Consider the following 17,806-nt stretch of genomic DNA (forward strand, 5'->3'; position numbering starts at 1 on the left):
TTTTTTCCCCTACGATTTACAGGGAGTGCATCCAATATATGCAGACTTCCAATGAATGTACACGATGGATCACCCCTATAATGACTAATCAAATTCGATATCGTATTTCACAAGCGAGCTGCGCAGGCGAAACACCATAGGGAATAGTCAATGCAATATATGCTAGACTTGAATCTCAACAACGAACGTCTTTTTGCTATATTTTTGTTTGCCCATGGATGTTAATAAGTAATTTCGGTGGTATGTTTAAATTTCAAATGAATTCACAACTTATTCCGTACATGGTTATGGGATCGACGATTACATCTCTGAGTGCTTTGGATATATATATCTCAGTCATGAAGTTCTTAAACTTCCCGAAACCTCCTAAACCGGTAAGATACCATATAAAAAACATTGGGCTATAGGGAAAAGTTCATATAGACAAAGCGATTTTGAGATATCTATTTGTAAGGTGTGGCATTTACTATGTGTTCGGACTGCAAAGCTTGTTTGTCAGCGCAGCTCGCATGTGAAATAAATCCAGCTTAGTAAGAGGCTGAGGTTAGTTGAAAATTCACAATTATTTAGGGCTGTATTCTGCTAAGGTAGGCTGTGGTGAACTAATACTTAGCACCTCCAGGGCTCCCGAGGTCGGCCCTGGGGCCTCGGGGGTCCACCCGTGGACGGGTCCCCTATAGGGTTACATAATCAACATAAGCAGGTGCCCACCCATGAACGGCCCGGGGGCCCACGTGGCTTCCGGTATAAATATGACATCCATACGTAGTGCACACACATTGCTTCACTGATGGACTACACAGGACCCTGCAATTAAAATCCCCGAAAAAGGCAAATCGTATGATCCTCATTACACTAAGGAAATCAACATTTCTTGTGTAATCTAACCTGTTTCTTCTCTTTGCAAGAACTTGGATCAAAGTTCTTATGGCTATCTCTAGCGATGAAAACCCTCGTGAGGCGCTCTTTACAAAGATGCTAGCCGCAGCTAGAGATGGCCAACTTGGGGAGCTACAGAATCACTTCAAAACTTGGGACACAGAGCGCACTGAGGAAGGTGCGCCAGCAACCAGCAGGGATCATCTTTGGTTCAAGCCGTTGGTATCCGAGCAGCTTGAAATTTTCAACGAGTTGAATCGGCCCAAGGAAAACACCAAGAAGATCCACACGGACTGGTATATCCGCAATCGAATTCTGGTCGAAGCCTCGCAAAAGAATAGGGTCAACGTCGTCGAGTACCTTCTGGAGCAGCGAGATTGCCCCATTACCTCCCGAGCCGTGCAGAGAGCCATGATGGGGAATTCCTTTGACGTTTTGGAGTTATTTCTCTCACATGGGTGGGATATCAACCAACCCATCCAAAACAACATCTGTACTATATTACGGTTGGTCATCTCTGGTTGTCTGTTTTGTGATAAAATGATATTAACAAAGCTCCACAGGCAGGTTGTCAGCAACGAGAACCGGGTACGCTGGTGTCTCGAGCATGGGGCAAATCCCAATGCCCGAAGTAAGGACAAGATAAAGGATGTACTGAGCCATGCTGCTTGCTGTGCATCATTGTCCACTCTCAAACTTCTAGACGACCATGGAGCAGATTTTGCGCGGAGCAATGCTCTGCAGGCGGCTGTTAAAGGGCCGAGTGAAAGGCGCATGGAGATTGTGCGATGGCTGCTGGATGAGAAAGCTTTCCCGATCAACCAACGAGAGTTCGAGTACGACATGGAGATGTTCGCTGATCGCCAGTCAAATGGATTAGCAACGGCGCTGCATATTGCCGCGGAGACGAATTCTTTGGATTGTTTGCGGTTTTTACTGGAGCGGGGTGCCGATGCCAAATTACCGGACACGCTGGCCTGCACTGCTGAAGAGAGGGGACACAAACGCGAGCATCAGGAGGCAGTTTCCCTTCTGCGGTTCTGGGAAGGGTAATTGAAAACTAAGTTTGCCAACAATTTGTTCAATTTGTATATATTCTTCATTGTACACAAGGTAGCCGCTCGAGTATACATTATATATTATTCTATACCGTGATGGCTCAAACTTGACCCAAGTATTATACTTGGATCTACAAAAGCTGCGTAGCCCTTGCAATAGAAGCATCAGAAGCAGCCTTCTGCCAATCTAGATTGATGAAGATAACATCGTTCGTCGACTTTCCTCCTTGATGCTTCACCATGACCGCCCCATATAATAATTCCGGCTCAATCAATCCGTCAAAATAATCTTCGGCATGTGGGCCTTCCATTAGGTCGTTGAGTGTGTCCTCCGGCTCGATGTATTTTACCCGGGTAGGCACGATATTCAAGTTGTCCTCGACGATGCTTTCCAAGGCTAGATTGTTGGCTTCAGAGACATATGTGCTGGGATCCTCCAGTCTGACGTGTGCATAGATCCACGCCTGAGCTCCCCATAATGCCTTCTTATTTTCCGTGATTAGCCGGGCTAGATTTTCCCTGGCCTGGTTCATTCCCGATTCAGTGTCGGTGTAATGTGCAATGATGGCACCCTGGCTGGACGCAATTACCACCCCAACACAACCCGAAAAGCCGTCACTAGCTAGGATGGCGGAGTCTGCCCCAAACGCCATGAACTTTTCATCCTCTTGCTCGACTCGTGTAGCAATCGCAAGATCAGCGAGAAATGGTGCATATGTTTCGTCCGCGCGCTTCATGAAACCACGATGGTGCGCATTTAGAGACCGAGCTGATGGTATACGCTTGGGAGCTTGGTCGGATAGGGAACTTTTTCAGTCAGTCCTGCTCTTTATATAACATCTGATAGTGGGATAGACTCACGCAAAAGGATTTGTGGGCACCGACAAGCAGAATGTCAGGTAAGAGAAGAAAAACAGGACCAAGGCCATGAGCCTTTTGTTGCCCATGTTGAAATCCATTGCGAGCAGGTTTCTTAAAAATGTTGCAGTAACAGAGAAGAGGGGAATTGCGGACAGCCTCCAGTAAATAAACTTCTATGCTCAGCAATTCCCTTTGGCATATGGGTGGCTTAAATATAAATAGTATAAACAAATTTGTTAAAGATAGGGGCCAAATTTAGATTTTTTATCGCTCCTAACTGAAGATGTGATATTTTTCCAGGTTAGAAATGCCATAGCGTCCCGTTCTAGCCTAATCAGGAACTTGATACAAGTGTTCAGGATGTCCGAATAAGGCAATAGGTCCCAAGTAACACATGTCAGATATAAAGCTACTCGCTGATTGGATGGAAGAGCTTGAGCCCCATCAGGTGGAGCCCTTTAGCCCCAGTCACATGTCCCTTTCTTGGAACGTTTCCGCAGATCTGTCAGCACTCTACTCCGTACCTTGTATGCCACAGACCCTTTGCTTCATTTCAATCCGTGCTAGTACCGGTTATGGGTGTCTCAGTCTTCAATCTCCGCCATTTCCACTTTCGTGAAACTCTGCATCCATTACCTTCTCCTGGACTTAATTAAGCGGCTCGGCATACTGGCTGATGCAAAACGGGTCCAAATGCCACCGGAAGTAGAAACTCCAGTTGATGAAAATTGGAATTAGATGACACAGAAATATACACATCGACATTTCCGATGAGGATTGGTTGGTCTCTATCTTAGGTGCCACTCTTGGTTTATTTTTGGTAGACTTATCCCCTATGTTAGAAGTCTCTCGGCAAGACCTCGGGACTAGAAAAAGATGACCCCAGCTCCTCTCCCATTTCATGAATCTCGGAATCTGTGAGTGCAAATATGGTACTGATTCATATCTCGTTAATACTGCTGCTGGCACAGCAAGTTGTGTGTTTACCTGGTGCTTCCTCTGGCATTTCCCGTAAACACTCGACCACCTTCTCGACCACGAAGAGTCATGGCTCTTCCGTTCCTGAGCACACTCGATCTACGCGCAGTGGAGAAAAAAGTACTCAAAGTTCATCATTTGCAGAATTGTCTTTAGGGCATTCGAGATCCTCGTCCGAGTCCTCATCGGCGTATTCTTCTGCCCTATCCTCGGTCATTCCATCCGACTCCTCTAAATCCTCTTTATTGCCACAGCCAGACAGAAAATTGACTTTGTCAACCAGCAATGTAATTGTGGCATCAAGTCCTTCAACGACCTTAAGTTCTTCGGTCGCGTCGAGCTCGTCTACCATTCCCGAACATGATTCCAGCGTATCTTCGCCACATTCAAGCAGAGAGCCTGCCACATCTTCCAGAAAGGTTGATATGACATCAAGTTCTTCGACGATCCCAAGTACTTCGGTGACCTCAAGCTCATCCACCTTGCCCAAGCCAGGCTCTGGCTTATCTTCAGCATATGCAGCCCCTTCTCAATCTTCTCGGTCACCTGGTCCTGGTACCACCGATATGACATCAAGTTCTTCGACGATATCAAGTACTTCGGTGACCTCAAGCTCATCCACTTTGCCAAAGCCAGGGTCCGGCATATCTGCGGCATATGCAGGCCCTTCTCAATCTTCTCGGTCACCTGATTCTAGTAACGCCGATGTGACATCAAGTTCTTCAATGATCACAGGGTCATCTAGCTCTAGCATGTCAGGGCCACCTGCGGGTGCTCCACCCACATCATCACTGTCGGGGATAGCCAGTTCAACTTCTATGACAACAACATCGGGCATACCCATTATTCCGTTGGTGATCTATACTACTCCGCCAGATGGCTTGCGCACGAGCAGCATTACAGAATTTCTCTCAGCGAGCAACACTGTCTTGACGACGACCGAGAATGGCCACCAAACCATTATCCCAGTTATTGCTGGTATTGGCATATGGGGAATCCCACACCCAGGCACATTCTTCAACATCCCTGGCTTCCCCGGTGCTCTTACTATTCCATGCCTGATCGCATGTTCTTCGAGTGCTAGCATGCCCTCAATTGATGAAGGGGCCATCGAGGACGGTGATCAGTCTAGTAGCAGAAGCAGCTCGGCTTCGTGCACGTCCTCGTCTACCTCGACCTACTCCACCGAGTTTGTCACTTGTGCCCCCATCACCACGTTAGGTAGAACGACGTCAACCTGCACTACGTCAACTGAGATCCACACAACCACTGGATGTGATCTCAAAGTCACAGACTCGAGTACCGCCACTACACAAACGCCCACGAGCACACCTCTGGCCTTGACGGCTGTGACATTCCATGTCGGCCCAGCCTCATCCACACCTCCATCTTCTGCCTTGCCCTTGACAGCTGTGACATTCCATGTCGGCCCAGCCTCATCCACCCCTCCATCTTCTGCCTTGCCCTTGACAGCTGTGACATTCACTGTTGGCGGAAGCACGACGCCACCGGTCTCGACATCGACATTGTTTGGCGATCTTCCGCTAATATCTAACTTCGATTTCGGTCAGGTTGGACCTAAACCGACGGCTGTGCCTTTCACCACCACCTCAATGAACGGCGAAATACTCGCGTATCCGTCGCGGATCGAGGAAAATTTCGCCCAAGACGGTATATTTACCACGAAGGGTGCGGGCACACCCGTGACACTGCAAGCTGCATCGCCAACCCAGATCAGCAGTAACCACGATGGTTCAGGTCCATGCAACAAAGTCCAGGACTCCTGCGACAAAGCGTACGGGAAGTATGTAGATGACACGATCTATTCATCTTACACGTCTTACACATGGAGTGGCAGCCTCATGGTTGCATCGAATGGCCAAGCCGGTTGTGCTGCCATGTTTACATGCGATAATGATAACTATGGGTTTGGCATGACTGGACGGCAGATCAAGGCCGCGTAAGTTGATACCCCTATAAATCTCTGCGAACTCACACTGACAATTAATTAGTGTTAATTACATGAAGGAACATGACGGTGTCGACAAGTGCGGAACCACATATCTGTCAAACTCCTGTCATATCACGCTCGATGCCTGCGTCAATAACTGCCAAGCCACGCTGTAATCGTGTTCTTATGTGCAAAAAGGACAGTTTTCTGGGAATGTCTTCTCCTTTTTGCCTTAGCCACGTTTAATGTTAAGGAGTTGAAGACATAGATGCACTCATGTTAGATTGGTGCTGTGTTAGCTTGGTGGCACTCCGTGTATTCAGACATATACAACAATCATACTAGACATTATACTGCTGAATCTGGCCTGGTGCGCTGGCGACAGACTGCCGTACTACTGTATATCCTAGATGATTGTCTTTTTCTAAAGACATGTCGCCCGTCCCCTTTCAATCAGCCACCCATGCAGCCTCTTTCCTTGACGAAATATGACTTGAGAATCTGATCGATTCGGCCTAAGATAAGATTAGGGACGAGAGTTGTAGACATAACTCGATGTTCTTTTCGATGCTCTTTTGGTTCTTTTTCGATGTACTCAAAGGCGACAAAAAGCACAAACCATACAGAGGGCCCTTTTATAGATAACTAGCGATAATCAAGGCTTAGTGGGCCTTGGAGTCGGACAGTTTCATACATGTCGCAAGTAGGAGCCTATGAGGGAGTGGATGGATGTCCGAAAGAAGAGTGATCACTAGGGCAAAAAGGAGTTGGAAATATCTCGCTCTGCCATGACGGCCTTGAATAGTGTACCTGGATATGGATGCATTTGTTATTAGTCAGGGCCTTTTGAGGTTTGCATGGCATCTTGAACTGGTATCACTCGAATGAAGAAGTCAGGCTCAGTGAAAAACAGCTGAAAGATGACCCAACGGAGATAACCGTGGACCTGTTAGGGGTCTTTCATAAGCAACTGAGAACTTCCAAAGTTCCACGGCTGGCTTCCTGTTTGGTTTCATTATATATTTGTATCACTCACATCGTGTTCTGATTGGAGACAAGCTAAACAGATATTGAGGGTTCTGCTAAGATCAGAGTTGCAAGTCATTCAATTTCTTTACCAGGTCAGTTCTTTCCTATCAATTTTCACCTGTCAGTTTCTTGTTCTTTCTGTGACGAGAGTGCCTTCCCGTTTGGCTCGACCATCATGTGACAGAGTTGCACCTTCCTCGTTAGAGCTGTCCAAGTACATAAAACCCCCGGCACCCTCGTGACTTTCTCCCTTGCCTCTCCGCGTGCAGTCACAATGGAACCAAGGTGAGTGACATTCATCCAAAGCCTTATACAAGACCATCCACTAATGACAGAATCTTCAGGTCTGCAAAAAAGCGTCCTAGAGCTGATGGAGGTGAAGACTCTGATGATTACGATGACTACAGACCCAGGTACAGGCCTCTCCCGTTTTGTCAGGACTGTGGATCGAGGTCCCACCCAAGGACATGCCGCCCCCGTTGCCATCGTTGTGACAAAAAAACATCCTGGAGCATGCACTGCGTTCTGTCGGAAATGTGCAGAGATTGGTCACTCGTGGCGACGCTGCCGGCTATTTGTCCCTCATCATATATGGGCAAGACAGCGTTATGGCACTCGCAAGACCATTCAAGATGTCAATATAACCCTTCCTGTCGTCAACCCTGGGCCCTTGGTGACTACAACCTCACTTAATGCTGCCATCCTGTCTCAACTCGACGTTGCCCTTAGTGGCTTGCACAGAAATGCAGGAATTCCCTTGGATTCGCGTATCACCATGAACAATGTGAACATAAGAACAAACATGCCTGCCACAGAACAGCCAGCTCCAATTGCTCCGGACACGTCACTACTGGATAGAGTGCAACGAATTCCCACAAGATCACGCTCGATCATCCCCAGCAGGCCCGCTCCTAAAAAGCCCGCCTTTAACCAGTCACCCTTCGCTTGTTCCCCATTCTACGAGCTTGCCTCAGAAAGATCTGCTCCAATTGATCCGGACATGTCATTACTGGATAGAGTGCAGCGAATTTCCACAGAACCACGCTCGATCATCCCCGGCAGGCCCGCTCTTACAAATCCCACCTTTAATCAGTCACGCTTCGCTAGTTCTCCATTCTGCGAGCATGTATTCAGCCAACCTGTGTTTGGCCAACCTGCATTCACCCAGCCTACATTCACACAGAATAAATCTATCAGGGTGGCACCAACCCGGCCCCGTCATGGTGGATTTTCGTTTGATTCAAAATATTGAGCTGCTCGCCTGTATCAGGGAAGAGATGGAGTCAAAGAAAACAACACAAACTGTATCGGAAGATGATGTATCTGTGTATTGTTTTATATCATCACTATTCTGTGGGCTTGAATGAACCGACTTGCTTCCCTGAGCCAATTGAGTAAGCCTTTATTTGAAAATAACGAGAACTGCACTGTCGCATAATCGCTGCGGATTTATCAATTTGAAATTCTAGTAGCCTTCTACGTACTACTTGCTGTTTTGCATTTCTAGGCATCGTTTGAGGAAAGTTAATTCTTCAGCCTTGGATCCTGCCCTGGCTTCAATCTCTATCCAGTGAGTTCTACTAAAAATACATCCTGGATATGCGGCCTCCGAATGCGTATGGAATCGAAACTTTTGGTGTGCAACATTTAGGGTTGTGTAGATCGACGATAATCCCGATTCAGGTAGCGATCGGCACCGCGCCTGCCATCAGGCTTTCACCCCTAAACATCCTCACAAGCCCAACTCACGCTCAAATATGTCTTCCATCTCTCTCAGACCTCCAAAGATCTATGCTAGCGAAGAAGCCAACAGCGTCCCACCAAACGACTTCATCATCGGGACATGGCACGTAACCCACTCCACTCTCCCGCTGTGGAAGGACAAGCGCAACGTCAACATCACCTACAAGCTCCTCCCCGCAGATTCTGCAGGGATCCTAAAGCTCGACGACCTGGTTCAATACCAAGGTATTGACTCTGAGAAAATCAAATCGGTTCATGGCGTCGACACCCCAACGCCAGGTAACCCCGGTGCCTGGGATTGGCGCGGGAAAGGCTGGCTGATGATTGCGAGTTCGCACTGGGAGTGTCTTGGCTTCGGTCATACCGATGATGAGAACCGGTGGATTGTCACTTACTTTGCTAAGACCATCTTCACGCCTGCTGGCATTGATATTTACTCTCGGAATAAGGAGGGGCTTGAACAGAGCACTGTCGATCAGATACTTAATGCTCTTAAGGAGCTTGGGGTCAAGGATATGACCGACCTCGCGAATAGCGTCTTTCCTATTCCTCAGAACTAGGAGACAAAGCTACATGATGTTGTTCATATGTTGTTAGAGTTTGTTCGAAAGCGGAGCGCTCGGGCTGTCGAGACAAACTCGGAAGTGCATTGGTGACAGAACTTCAGGGACTTTGACATCTCCAAATTCGAGTTAGGGATCATCGAACTGTTGAATTGGTGTCTCTAGAGCCTGAGGTCATGTTTGTCGATTTTGGGGAAACTGCTGAACATCACTGTCCCTCGGTTGTGAAGCGTCTCACGACCTCTCCCGATTACCTGGCAGACAAATGTCTGAAGATGGTAACAATGACCATCACACTCCCATAAGCGGTCTTTTGCCACAAAGCCTGGAGCCTCTTACCCACCAAGATCAGGTTTCACACCTCAGTCTTTTGAGTCTACAGCCCGCTACTAGTGGGGGACTGCTTCATATATCACAATTTACAAGTGTGATGGATCCGACGCGTCATCGTGATGATTGAACACCTGAAGCTTTTCAAATCAATATCCAAGAAAAAAAAAGGCACAAATACATTCCCACACAAAAATTGAGCCTAGGCGGCAAGCAACGCCCCAAGGCATGGTTAAATGCTATTGACATTGAGATCTCTATCTACACAGTCATCAACATGCTAGCATTCTTATACCAGCTCAGCAGGGGATTCTCCCCATTGCGCGTCTCCGTGTCCTCAATGTAAGCCCAACGGTTCACAAACTCCTCATGACTCGTGACCTGCGTTAGCTTGCCCGTAACAGCACGATACATATCCTCGACGACATTAAAGTCCGTCGGGAAGAAGATATCGAAGTAGCCTTGGTGGACCTGCAAATGAAATTAGCCACATTCAAAGTTCACATCATAGGGAATATACACATACAAAAGGAGTCGACACCGGCACTGTCTGCCGCTGGTACCGAGTCTGCACGACCGGCGCGTTGATCCCGGGAACGGCATCTGGCAGGGAACTGAAGTCACTGGAGACGAGACGGTGGGCTGGGAAGTACTGGTTCAGAACATCGAAGAACTGCATCAGTCGGGTGGGGATGTACTCCGGCAGGGAGTATTCCTTCTGGAAGGGCGCGGCGGAGCGGAGGCCGCGGAGGAGTGGTGGGCCTAGAGGACTTGGGAAAGGACGACGGGCGGCGGCTTGGCGCACGCGCAGGAAGCGAGCTGCAACTGGGTCCAGCTGGTTGTTGTAATACTCGTGGAACTCGCCCTCAGAATCGATCAGCACACCACCCTGCTGCGGCGTTTCGGTGCCTTGCTTATAGCGGATGGTGTCATGGGCAAAGTTATCGAAAACCTCCAGAGCCAGGAAGAAACATGGGGAATGAACGTATGTGTCCCAGTCGAAGATTGACCGGTTTACAATCTCGACGTGGTCCCGGTGTCCCTTGGCAGTGAGCTTGTCGGTCAAATTCTTGTACTGCAGATCTGCCAGCGCGGGCGAGATCTCAATGATCTTGAACTTGGTTCGCTGATACACCTCATGATCAGTGTCGCGGATGAAATCCAGAATGTTCAACATCATTGTGCCGTTTCCTGCTCCCATTTCGTAGATGATCAGGTCGTGGTACGGGTATAGGGTCAGCTTGTAGTTTGACACCAGATACCGCGCAATGGTCTCGCCATAGTATGGTCGGAAAAGCTCTGTCGGTGTGTGCCACAGTTGCCGCGCGATATCCGGGTTGGTCGCATCGAGCTTGTCTTCAAACTCCGTATACCGTTGACCAAGGAGTTTGTGGAACGCGGGCCCATCTTCGATGTTGTTGAAGTCGAATGGCTCTCCGGGGCTGAAGATGGTCGCGTGTTTGGAAAAGTATCCGTAATGTGGGTTGTAGAGACTGTCTAAAACCGCAATGTCAGAACTAGTTTCGCCTCATTTAGCCGCCGAACTCACCGTCGATGAACTCGCGCGTCAGCATCTTGACCTGCCGCGGCCGTTCGCGGCGGTTGCGTAGCTCCTTCGCCGTCACTGTCGGGTATTTCTTGTACTCCTCATCAATGTTCTTGGGGTAGTCCCCTCGTTTTGTCCAGAGCTGGATATCATCGTGCCGGTTGCGCTTCACGTTGACAGGTGTGCGCCGCGTGAGAAATGATCGGGATTGCGGTCGAACAAGTACGGAAGGTGACCGCCTTAATGAGCGACATGCTGGGTGGCGGAAGAGCTGTCGGAACAACTGGGTAAGGGCTGGCGAGTCCATTGTGGTTGCAGAGCTAAGCTCAAGGTTGTTCCGGGGAAGAAGAACGGTGTTTCTGGATAACCTTATGGCCTCAGGCACATACCACGTGCCTTAGGCAAATCTCATCACCTCCAATTTCTTTATCACATTGGGAATTACATGGTTCTTGAAGCCAAACACAAGTTGAATACCAAGAGAACTGTTTGAATTCGCTCTCGATATTCCTTCTCATCGACGAAGTACAGGCTGATTCCTATCTGTCACCAAATAAGTCCGATGGTCCGAGCTTCACGTCTCCCGTCTATGCACATGACCTCAATCTTCAAGACATAAAACGGCATTGGAAGATGCCAGATCATTCGACAGCATACATAGGCACGGCCTTCGTGACAGGTGTCTGCCTGGCACTTGCATATCAAGAATTTTCCCGTCCCAGGCGTGAGGATAATGTGACAGAACAAATATTGCCACCAAATGGGCTAATCGCCCGAGCTGGCCCGCCCACCATTGTGGAAGGCATTGAAGGCTGCATTGGAAACACCCCCTTATTCCGAATCAAGTCACTATCCGACGAGACGGGATGTGAGATTCTAGGCAAGGCAGAGGCATGTAGCCTTGGTACTTCGTATACCACTCCGAAAATGAGCTAACAATGCCCGCAGTTTTTGAATGGCGCTGGCCAGAGTTCAAAAGACCGCGTTGCACTAAGCATGATTGAGATTGTATGCTGAATACACAACAAAAATCCCCTGCAACACCACCATCACTAACTCCAACCAGGCTGAAGAACAAGGTATCCTAACACCCCATTCAGGCGACACAATCTACGAAGGAACCTCGGGATCAACCGGCATCTCACTAGCAACTCTAGCCCGCGCAAAGGGCTACCTAGCACACATGTATGGATACGCCACCCCCGACTTCCTACCCAATAGCAAAAGCCACTAATGCACCTGCAACCCAGCTGCCTGCCGTCCGACCAGGCAATTGAAAAATCCAACCTGCTGCTAAAACTCGGGGCAATCGTGGACCGGGTTCCGCCAGCCCCAATAGTGGAGAAAGACAACTTCGTCAATCGTGCACGAGCACTGGCAAAGACGCACACGGCCTCATCGGGCATTCTCTCTGCGTCAGCGGATGAGCAATCCGATCTCCCCGCGCCACACGACCGCATGACCCGTGGCCGGGGCTTTTTCGCCGACCAATTCGAGAACGAGGCTAACTGGCGCGCCCACTATGAAAGGACTGGCCCAGAGCTGTATGCCCAATGTGGGGGCCATATTGATGCGTTTGTTGCGGGCGCTGGCACGGGCGGGACCATTTCTGGCGTGGCGAGGTATTTGAAGCCCTTGCTGCCTAGACTTACGGTTGTGCTGGCCGATCCGCAGGGGAGTGGGCTTTTCAATCGAGTGGTTTACGGGGTCATGTTTGATGTCAAGGAGAGGGAGGGGACGCGGAGGCGTCGTCAGGTTGATACTATTGTTGAAGGAATTGGGATTAACCGTGTGACAGCTAATTTCGAGGCCGGGAAGGAGATGATTGATGATGCCGTGCGAGTTACTGATGCGCAGGCGTTGGCTATGGCTCGGTGGCTTGTTGAGAAGGATGGGATCTTTGTTGGGAGTAGTAGTGCAGTAAATTGTGGGTCTATTCACTCTATACCTAGTACATGCGGTGCGTTTTACTAATGGTGGATTCTAGGCATCGCCGCCGTCAAGACAGCAAGGAAGCTTGGCCCTGGTCATCGGATTGTGACGGTACTTTCAGACTCTGGCTCACGGCATCTGTCTCGATTCTGGGCCAAGGCAGGAGATGTTGGTGGGGCTGTTGATACGAAGCTTGAGGATGTCATGAATGCACGGGACGAAGACTTTCAATAAATAGATTAATTGAATGTGGTATGCTAGTGGATATGCGTATGGATGTGGAAAGATTCATCGATCGTCGATCACTGGCCCTATTAGTATAATTCGATTGTAGATAATCATTATTTTGAGTTTATAAAAATGCCCAAGAAACTGTTGGGGGCAGACACCTTACTGTCGGTTGCCTCGGTCATTTCTTGAATGACGAGCTCAAGCTCTTCCTGAGCAGTGTCTTCGGACGCAGCATTGCTATCTCCTGCCTCATCTTTGACTTCCTCCACGGCTGCATCAGATTCTGGCTCATCCTTGATCTCGCCGTCCGTTTCTTCTTCCTGCTGTTGCTCCTCCGGCTCAGGTGGTTCTTCCATGGTGCCGATCATTGTAGAGGTGAATCCCTCGCCAACAAAAGCACGGAGCAGCTCAAATTCGACCTCATGTCGAGATCGGCCCTTGAACCGACTCTGTATCTGACCCCAGGTGAGATCTGATTGGGTGCTGAGTCTGGACAGAGCTGCCAGCTCAGGCTGAGTCCAGGCGGCCGAAAGCGGGGGCGGATTGGCCAGGCGGCGCGTCCAGTGATTGTAGAACCAATGCCAAACTGTCTGGTATTCGCGACCTGGCAACATGTGCATCACGTCACTGGCCTTCTTTTCTTGTTTGTACATTATGCACACGATCAACTTTGCCTCATCGGGTGTTATAGGCCGTCTTTTGCTTGGGGTGAATTCCATGGGTTGTGGTGATAAGGCATGGGTGCTAGGCGTCGCCTTTGGGGTTGAATCGCCATGTACCATATGATCAAATGTGACTTCATTTTCGTATTTAGATCCAGCCGCTTCGTTTTCTCCATCATTTGCTCCGCATCCTCCTTGTAGTTGTTCTTGTTCTTCGAGCACTCCGGCGTCTTGGTGGCTCACTTCGCAGCCCCATTCTTCAAGGCATGGTTCAGGCACTTCACCTATCTGATTGTTGGGTGCGTAACACCCTTCTTCAAGGTGTGCTCCAGACACTTCGTGGTGTTGATCGGCCGTTTCACGCCCCGCTTCTTGATCATCGATTTCATAATCGTCTTGGTCATCGACTGGATCACCGACTGGATCAACTGGATCATCGACTGAGTCACTGAATGGGACATTGACTGGATCACTGAATCGATCACTGACTCGATCATCGACTTCGATGACGAAATTTGGTCGCTTCGAAGGAGTAGATGGACCATCATTCTCTTTCGTCGGAATATGGCGCTTCCCGCGGATAATTCTCACCTTCGATGGTGTCGGCGATGGCTCATAGTCCTGTAAGGGGTCATCTGACTCATTTCCATCTGGTACTGCCGCAAAAGACCAGTCGTGCGTCACAGGGCTAGAGTGGTACTTGCGCTTCGCAGCTGGTCGGCGCTTACTCGGTGTAGCTTTGGGTTTGGTTTCTGTACGTGGTCTGCGAGGTTTGCGCACAGCCCAGACGGAGCCACTCCCTGGCGGGGACGAAGATCTGACAGGTGGAGAGAAGCCCACGTTCGATTTTCGAGTCTCAGTGGTGGGCGTTGAAAATGACGGGGGCAAGTCTGGAACTGCCCAGATTGGATCTTGCGGTTTGGAAGCTGGGATAGTGTTGGTAGGATGGGAGGCATGTTCCTCCTTGGTCGTAGGACTGAGCCCTGCAGTCCCAGATGCTTTGAAAGTAAACACGAAATCCAAAGAGGTATCCATGTCTGTCTGTAGCTGTTTCGATGGCGATTCTTCACGTGGAGCATCTGGAGAACGACCACCAGGAGACGATGCCATAGAAAAGAATTCATCCTCCTCTCCTCTCGTGTTGTTGTCATCGTCTGCATCAGGGTCTTCTGACCTATCTAGCTCAGCCTGGGAGAGCCATGATCGCGGATGATCACCAGCGTCGTCCTCAGCCCGCATGCCCAGAAGATGTCCATTGTCTACCACTATATCTCCGGTCTGCAGGTCGATCTCATCACCAACGCCGGTGAAGTCCTGGCTATATTTCGCGAAAATGCCTTCGAAGAGAGACTTTAGTCGCGAGTCATTCTGTGCGCGCGCGGCCGGAAGATCAAATTCTGCGGGGACTTCTTCATCGTCGGGGGTATATGATAGACATGGTCTTTTCGCTGGTCGTTGAATATCATCCTGCATGGAGTGGTCCATGCTGTCCGGGTTCATGATAGCGGATAAGAATCGATAGGCGCGTTCACGGATGCCTTAGAAATGATGGAACGTCGAGCGCGTAGTAGAATAACGCATAATTAAATTTGACAAACTGTTTCCGATTCCGAAAGTGATGCGTGCAGGCGCAGGCGCGAGCAAATATGCGGCAAAAGTCAAAACAAACCAAAAATGACGTTCTCCGAAGCTCCCAGGGAGCTCCCCGACTTCCACTCCCCACACCTCCCGTCATGAATTAGAACCACCATGTATTGCCAGAAGTGTCGCACGCCGTTGAAGTTGGATAGCTCAATAGAGTCACTCAACCCAGCTGCCTTTGACTTGTTGTCCAGTAAGTTCACAGGCTATCGTTCTGATCCCCGCTAATTAAGCGGTCTAGACTCTACAGGGAAGACGCTGTCAGATACTGGAGCTGTTTCCTCATCAGTACGATCGTCATATCCGCCCGAACACCGCGACAAGTATGACCAGTCCTCTAGACATGCTACACAACCAGTTTACAGACGGTCTATCCCAGGCCCGCGTGCAGGAGGCCAGCCCAACCCGCCGGCCATACCCCGAGCCGAAAGCGGCAATATGTCATTTGTGATGCTCACTGAGTCTCAAGTTGCGCCACCACCAGTCATCGAGAGTAGTGCTGCTGCTCGAACCAAGCGAAACCATACACAAGCCCAACTACGTGGCCAGGAGGATGGGTCATTCGTTGATCAAGTGGAGAAGACGACACGACTATTTGAGATAGTCTCGGCGCGCTCAGATATCGACCATCCGATTTGCGTGGAGTGCACTGAGCTCCTTGTCGAAGGATTGCAAAAACGCTTGGCGGGTTCTACAAAGGAGCGAGATGCCTATATCTCATTTCTTAGAAACCTAAATGGGTCAATCCCGACCGGGGAGGAGCTGCAGGCAGCACAGACATCGTTGGACGAGAGTCTGGAAGCGGAGCGGGTCGCATTCGCAGAGCTGCAGTCCTTTGAGAAAGAAAAGGCTGCTCTAGATGCAGAAATTGCCAGTTTAGAAATTGACTCACGACGTCTAGATGCGGACGAGGAGAACTTTTGGCGGTCTCGCAATGCGTTCGCGTTGACGCTGACGGAGTTTCAAAACGAACGGGATGCACTCAATATGCGTTATGACCATGACTCGCAACAGCTTGAACGACTGCAAAGGACAAATGTTTATAATGACGCGTTCTGCATTGGCCACGATGGATATTTCGGTACTATCAATGGACTACGGCTCGGTCGGCTGGCCAATCCCTCTGTTGACTGGCCCGAAATAAATGCTGCATGGGGACAAACCGCCCTACTTCTAGCCACGATGGCTGAAAAACTCGGATTCCAATTCCAGGGGTATCGTCTCCGGCCGCTGGGATCTAACTCCCGAATTGACAAGATTGAATATCCCACGCAGCCATCCGGTCAACCCGTCGAGGGAGCTGCGCCCAAAGTGACCGAACTCGATCTCTTTTCGTCCGGGGATCAACTGCTCAATCTTAATTGGCTACACCGTCGCTTTGACTCGGGTATGATGGCTTTTCTTGAATGTTTACGCCAGCTGGGGAAGTTTGTTGAACAAACCCCAGCGCCCGTTATTTCTCCCCGTCGAGGCCAGACCGGCGCCACCGCGCCGGGGTTGAAATTGCCCTATGAGATCAAGCGCGATCGTATTGGCGATGCCAGCATCAAGTTGGGCTTCAACCAGAGTGATGAGACGTGGACACGAGCCTGCAAGTACACGCTCACTTGCTGCAAGTTCCTCCTTGCGCATGCCAGCAATCTTGCCAGCACGGGGTCTAGCAACTCAGCTGCCGTTGCGGCTGCAGCCGTAGCTGCCGCCGAACAAGCCCGACAGACAACGGCAAAGAATAAACCATGAATAGCAAAGGGTGGAAATTTTTTTTTTTAATAAAAAAGCAAATAAAGGTGAGGCTGCAGCACAGGATTGGAATGCTAGTCATGTGGCAGAAAAATCGCGCAGGATGAAATCGAAGACCTGCACAGCGCATCACTTTCGGTACCTTTGTCGATAAGCTCTATGTGCACGGTATAGGGGGATGGCAATGACGTGCCATACCGGATGTTTCAACCAAGACCAACTCCGAGTCCCTCATTGGCTTATCACAATCCTCCTTGATTGACAAGGGGCCCAACCAATCCCCTGACATATGTCGGCTGAGTGCAGGACTGACGCGTGGGCCGGGAACCCCAATAAAACATTGCCTGATACCGGGAGAGAAAAAAGATGCCTCCGATTTGCATACAATCCAGTCTGCGCGCTACATCCTAGTACCTGCATGCGATCCGAGCCGGTGAACGATGGTCCGTGGACCTATGAGGGTGTCGGTGGCAGATATCTCCGTACTTTGTATACAGGCGGCTCATTAGTGGGCTCCACGCGGCCGCTCTTCTAATGGAAATCGCGGTTGTTTTTTTGTATTTGTATTTATATTGAAAGTGAAAGGTACTCCCCGCACTTTTATGATCTATTTAGGGCCGATGAAATATTATTTCACACCTTTTTTTTTTTTCTTTCTCCCT

General features: G+C 49.6%; 10 protein-coding genes across 10 annotated transcripts; 6 read left to right on the plus strand and 4 right to left on the minus strand.

Annotated features, from left to right (window-relative positions):
• Window positions 1-975: 975 nt before the first annotated feature.
• Window positions 976-1,932, plus strand: N7517_003854 (ankyrin repeat domain-containing protein; the record flags this gene model as incomplete). Its single annotated transcript, XM_056721584.1, has 2 exons — window positions 976-1,385; window positions 1,443-1,932. The coding sequence occupies 2 exons, from the start codon at window positions 976-978 to the stop codon at window positions 1,930-1,932; spliced, it is 900 nt and encodes a 299-aa protein (XP_056577834.1).
• Window positions 1,933-2,068: 136 nt separating this feature from the next.
• Window positions 2,069-2,896, minus strand: N7517_003855 (uncharacterized protein; the record flags this gene model as incomplete). The annotated part of the gene is made up of 2 exons (XM_056721585.1): window positions 2,069-2,744; window positions 2,799-2,896. 2 exons carry the CDS (start codon window positions 2,894-2,896, stop codon window positions 2,069-2,071), a joined length of 774 nt encoding a protein of 257 aa, XP_056577835.1.
• Window positions 2,897-3,900: 1,004 nt separating this feature from the next.
• Window positions 3,901-4,422, minus strand: N7517_003856 (uncharacterized protein; the record flags this gene model as incomplete). The annotated part of the gene is made up of 2 exons (XM_056721586.1): window positions 3,901-4,301; window positions 4,323-4,422. The coding sequence occupies 2 exons, from the start codon at window positions 4,420-4,422 to the stop codon at window positions 3,901-3,903; spliced, it is 501 nt and encodes a 166-aa protein (XP_056577836.1).
• A 106-nt stretch (window positions 4,423-4,528) lies between these two features.
• Window positions 4,529-5,903, plus strand: N7517_003857 (uncharacterized protein; the record flags this gene model as incomplete). The annotated part of the gene is made up of 2 exons (XM_056721587.1): window positions 4,529-5,736; window positions 5,789-5,903. 2 exons carry the CDS (start codon window positions 4,529-4,531, stop codon window positions 5,901-5,903), a joined length of 1,323 nt encoding a protein of 440 aa, XP_056577837.1.
• Window positions 5,904-7,030: 1,127 nt separating this feature from the next.
• Window positions 7,031-8,008, plus strand: N7517_003858 (uncharacterized protein; the record flags this gene model as incomplete). Its single annotated transcript, XM_056721588.1, has 2 exons — window positions 7,031-7,041; window positions 7,114-8,008. The coding sequence occupies 2 exons, from the start codon at window positions 7,031-7,033 to the stop codon at window positions 8,006-8,008; spliced, it is 906 nt and encodes a 301-aa protein (XP_056577838.1).
• A 505-nt stretch (window positions 8,009-8,513) lies between these two features.
• Window positions 8,514-9,059, plus strand: N7517_003859 (Calycin; the record flags this gene model as incomplete). The annotated part of the gene is made up of 1 exon (XM_056721589.1): window positions 8,514-9,059. One exon carries the CDS (start codon window positions 8,514-8,516, stop codon window positions 9,057-9,059), a length of 546 nt encoding a protein of 181 aa, XP_056577839.1.
• A 594-nt stretch (window positions 9,060-9,653) lies between these two features.
• Window positions 9,654-11,245, minus strand: N7517_003860 (class I SAM-dependent methyltransferase; the record flags this gene model as incomplete). Its single annotated transcript, XM_056721590.1, has 3 exons — window positions 9,654-9,863; window positions 9,919-10,889; window positions 10,942-11,245. 3 exons carry the CDS (start codon window positions 11,243-11,245, stop codon window positions 9,654-9,656), a joined length of 1,485 nt encoding a protein of 494 aa, XP_056577840.1.
• Window positions 11,246-11,571: 326 nt separating this feature from the next.
• Window positions 11,572-13,104, plus strand: N7517_003861 (putative cysteine synthase; the record flags this gene model as incomplete). The annotated part of the gene is made up of 5 exons (XM_056721591.1): window positions 11,572-11,829; window positions 11,887-11,946; window positions 12,005-12,123; window positions 12,189-12,865; window positions 12,926-13,104. 5 exons carry the CDS (start codon window positions 11,572-11,574, stop codon window positions 13,102-13,104), a joined length of 1,293 nt encoding a protein of 430 aa, XP_056577841.1.
• A 107-nt stretch (window positions 13,105-13,211) lies between these two features.
• On the minus strand, window positions 13,212-15,263 carry N7517_003862 (Myb-like DNA-binding domain protein; the record flags this gene model as incomplete). The annotated part of the gene is made up of 1 exon (XM_056721592.1): window positions 13,212-15,263. One exon carries the CDS (start codon window positions 15,261-15,263, stop codon window positions 13,212-13,214), a length of 2,052 nt encoding a protein of 683 aa, XP_056577842.1.
• Window positions 15,264-15,512: 249 nt separating this feature from the next.
• Window positions 15,513-17,144, plus strand: N7517_003863 (beclin 1; the record flags this gene model as incomplete). Its single annotated transcript, XM_056721593.1, has 2 exons — window positions 15,513-15,597; window positions 15,646-17,144. 2 exons carry the CDS (start codon window positions 15,513-15,515, stop codon window positions 17,142-17,144), a joined length of 1,584 nt encoding a protein of 527 aa, XP_056577843.1.
• Between the last annotated feature and the right edge of the window lie 662 nt (window positions 17,145-17,806).

Source organism: Penicillium concentricum (assembly GCF_028827145.1).
Source record: "Penicillium concentricum strain IBT 3081 chromosome Unknown utg000002l_segment0_segment0, whole genome shotgun sequence".
Taxonomy (NCBI): domain Eukaryota; kingdom Fungi; phylum Ascomycota; class Eurotiomycetes; order Eurotiales; family Aspergillaceae; genus Penicillium; species Penicillium concentricum.